At 50.1% G+C, this 1,914-nt stretch overlaps 1 protein-coding gene across 1 annotated transcript; it reads right to left on the reverse strand.

The window, feature by feature from the left end:
- Positions 1 to 245: 245 nt before the first annotated feature.
- INS49_006729 (uncharacterized protein) lies at positions 246 to 1,370 on the reverse strand (the record flags this gene model as incomplete). Its single annotated transcript, XM_043167498.1, has 1 exon — positions 246 to 1,370. The coding sequence occupies one exon, from the start codon at positions 1,368 to 1,370 to the stop codon at positions 246 to 248; it is 1,125 nt and encodes a 374-aa protein (XP_043028642.1).
- Between the last annotated feature and the right edge of the window lie 544 nt (positions 1,371 to 1,914).

Here is a 1,914-nt window from a genome sequence, read left to right on the forward strand (position 1 = left end):
GATGGGGACAAGGTGGCGTGTGATGGTATGGTCTTGCGCATCTTGTGCACGGAAGTCACAACGGCAGGAGTATTTTGCGTAATCGGCATGTATTTGACACAGTGGAACAAGAAATGAACCCTTTCAAATAAGCATAGGAATTGAAGCCACCCGTCATCGAAACAAATTATGGGCTAGAGATCCATCTCACGACCTCAGCATGGTTATGCTAAAACATTCTGTTCTGATGAATCGATCCCCTAGAGTCAGGTCCTCTTCTTCGCGTCCTGCGTCTTTCTCGCCTCATCAATAAACCATTTCCCGGCCCTCTGCAGACCTTCATCTATGCTGATCCTCGGGTTATAACCGAGAATCCGTTTGGCTTTGTCACACTTCAATGTCCGCGTGATAGTAGTCAAGTGGATGGCTTCCCGGGTAATCGAGGCTTGTTTTGTCCCGAAAGACCCTATCCAGGTTGCCCATTCAGTTAAGGTTGCCACCAGCATAGCCAGCCAGCGAGGAATGACTCGGATTTGTTCTCGCCGGATAGGTAGATCGACCGATGCAGCAACTGCTCGTTGAAACTCCCAGAACAACATTGGCTCGTCGTTGGTAATGATGAATGTCTCCCCATCCACACGCATCTCCGGGGGTAGAGGAGCCTTTCCGTGTGCTTCGACAAGAGCGTGAGCGGCTAGAATATGGGCATCTGCTAGGTTCGTGATGTAGGTGAAATCATATAGGTTGTCTCCGGAGCCAATCTGCACGTTTCCTCGTCCAGCCCTACACTGCGCCACGATCTTTCCCATGCAGCCGAAGTCTCGCTCCCCAAAGGCTGTAACAGGGCGGATAGATGCTGTCAGCATTGACGAGTCATTCTCTCGGTTGGCTGCGAGGACTTCAGCTTCAGCCCTAGCTTTGGTCAACGTGTAGACACGCTTCTGTGCCGGGTATTGAAGGACCGGAAGAGTGTCGTCAGCATCAATGAGGTTGCTGATATTGTCGTGGATGACTGATGATGAAGAAGTGTAGATGAACGCTTGAACAGTATTGATCTTTTTCGCCGAGACGAGTAGGTTCTGAGTGCCACCAACGTTAACACTTTGAAACCTGGAGGGATTCAGGACCAAGAAGTCTGGACAGGCGGTATGGAATACAGTTCTCGGTTTGGCCTCAGAGAAGACTGCATCAACCTCATTGGGAGACGCAATATCACAGCTGTGATATGTAACGCCTGGAAATCGGTTGCGCTCAGTGTGTATGTCGATAACGTGTATCTCGTAACTGGCATCTTCTTTCAGGAGGGCCTCTACCAAGTGAGAGCCGACGAAGCCACATCCGCCGGTGATGATGATAGGGCTCAGTGTTTTCGAAGTGCGGCTGGCTGCCATGATTATTGTGTGCTGAATTGGTGAGAAGAATTCGTTGGTAACGAGAGCGTCGGGAATGTTGAATGAGTGGCAGCGAACTCAACTGATCATTGAGCAAGTCTGAAATATAAGGATGGTAGACTCCCTGGAATGAAAGACGAGTTGAGAAGTTTCCAAGAGAGTTGGGGAAAAAGAAAGGCGAGAAGCAAGCCCTGTCGGCTGTTCCAGGCAGCTGGGGGTAAATCTGACCGGTCGCACGGAATGGGGTTGTTGTATGCGTTGCACAGACCAGACTAAGACATGTAGAAGCTCCCAACGGCCAATCTAGAGACAAGGCTCTTCCGTGTCTGGTGTGTGGCACGGCCAAAAAGGCTCGGTCAGACTCCCTAGTAGGGTGGGACGTCATGCATGTACCCGACAGATAAGCCTGGTGACTAATGTTGGTCGTCTTTATATTCCAAAGTACCGAAGTACAGTACCTCGGACAGCGTCACACAAAACGCAATAACAAAGAACACGACGCATGATGAGTTTTTGCAACGCTCTTGGGGTGCACAACAGAAAT

Source organism: Diaporthe citri (genome assembly GCF_014595645.1).
Source record: "Diaporthe citri strain NFHF-8-4 chromosome Unknown scaffold_2, whole genome shotgun sequence".
Taxonomy (NCBI): Eukaryota; Fungi; Ascomycota; class Sordariomycetes; order Diaporthales; family Diaporthaceae; genus Diaporthe; species Diaporthe citri.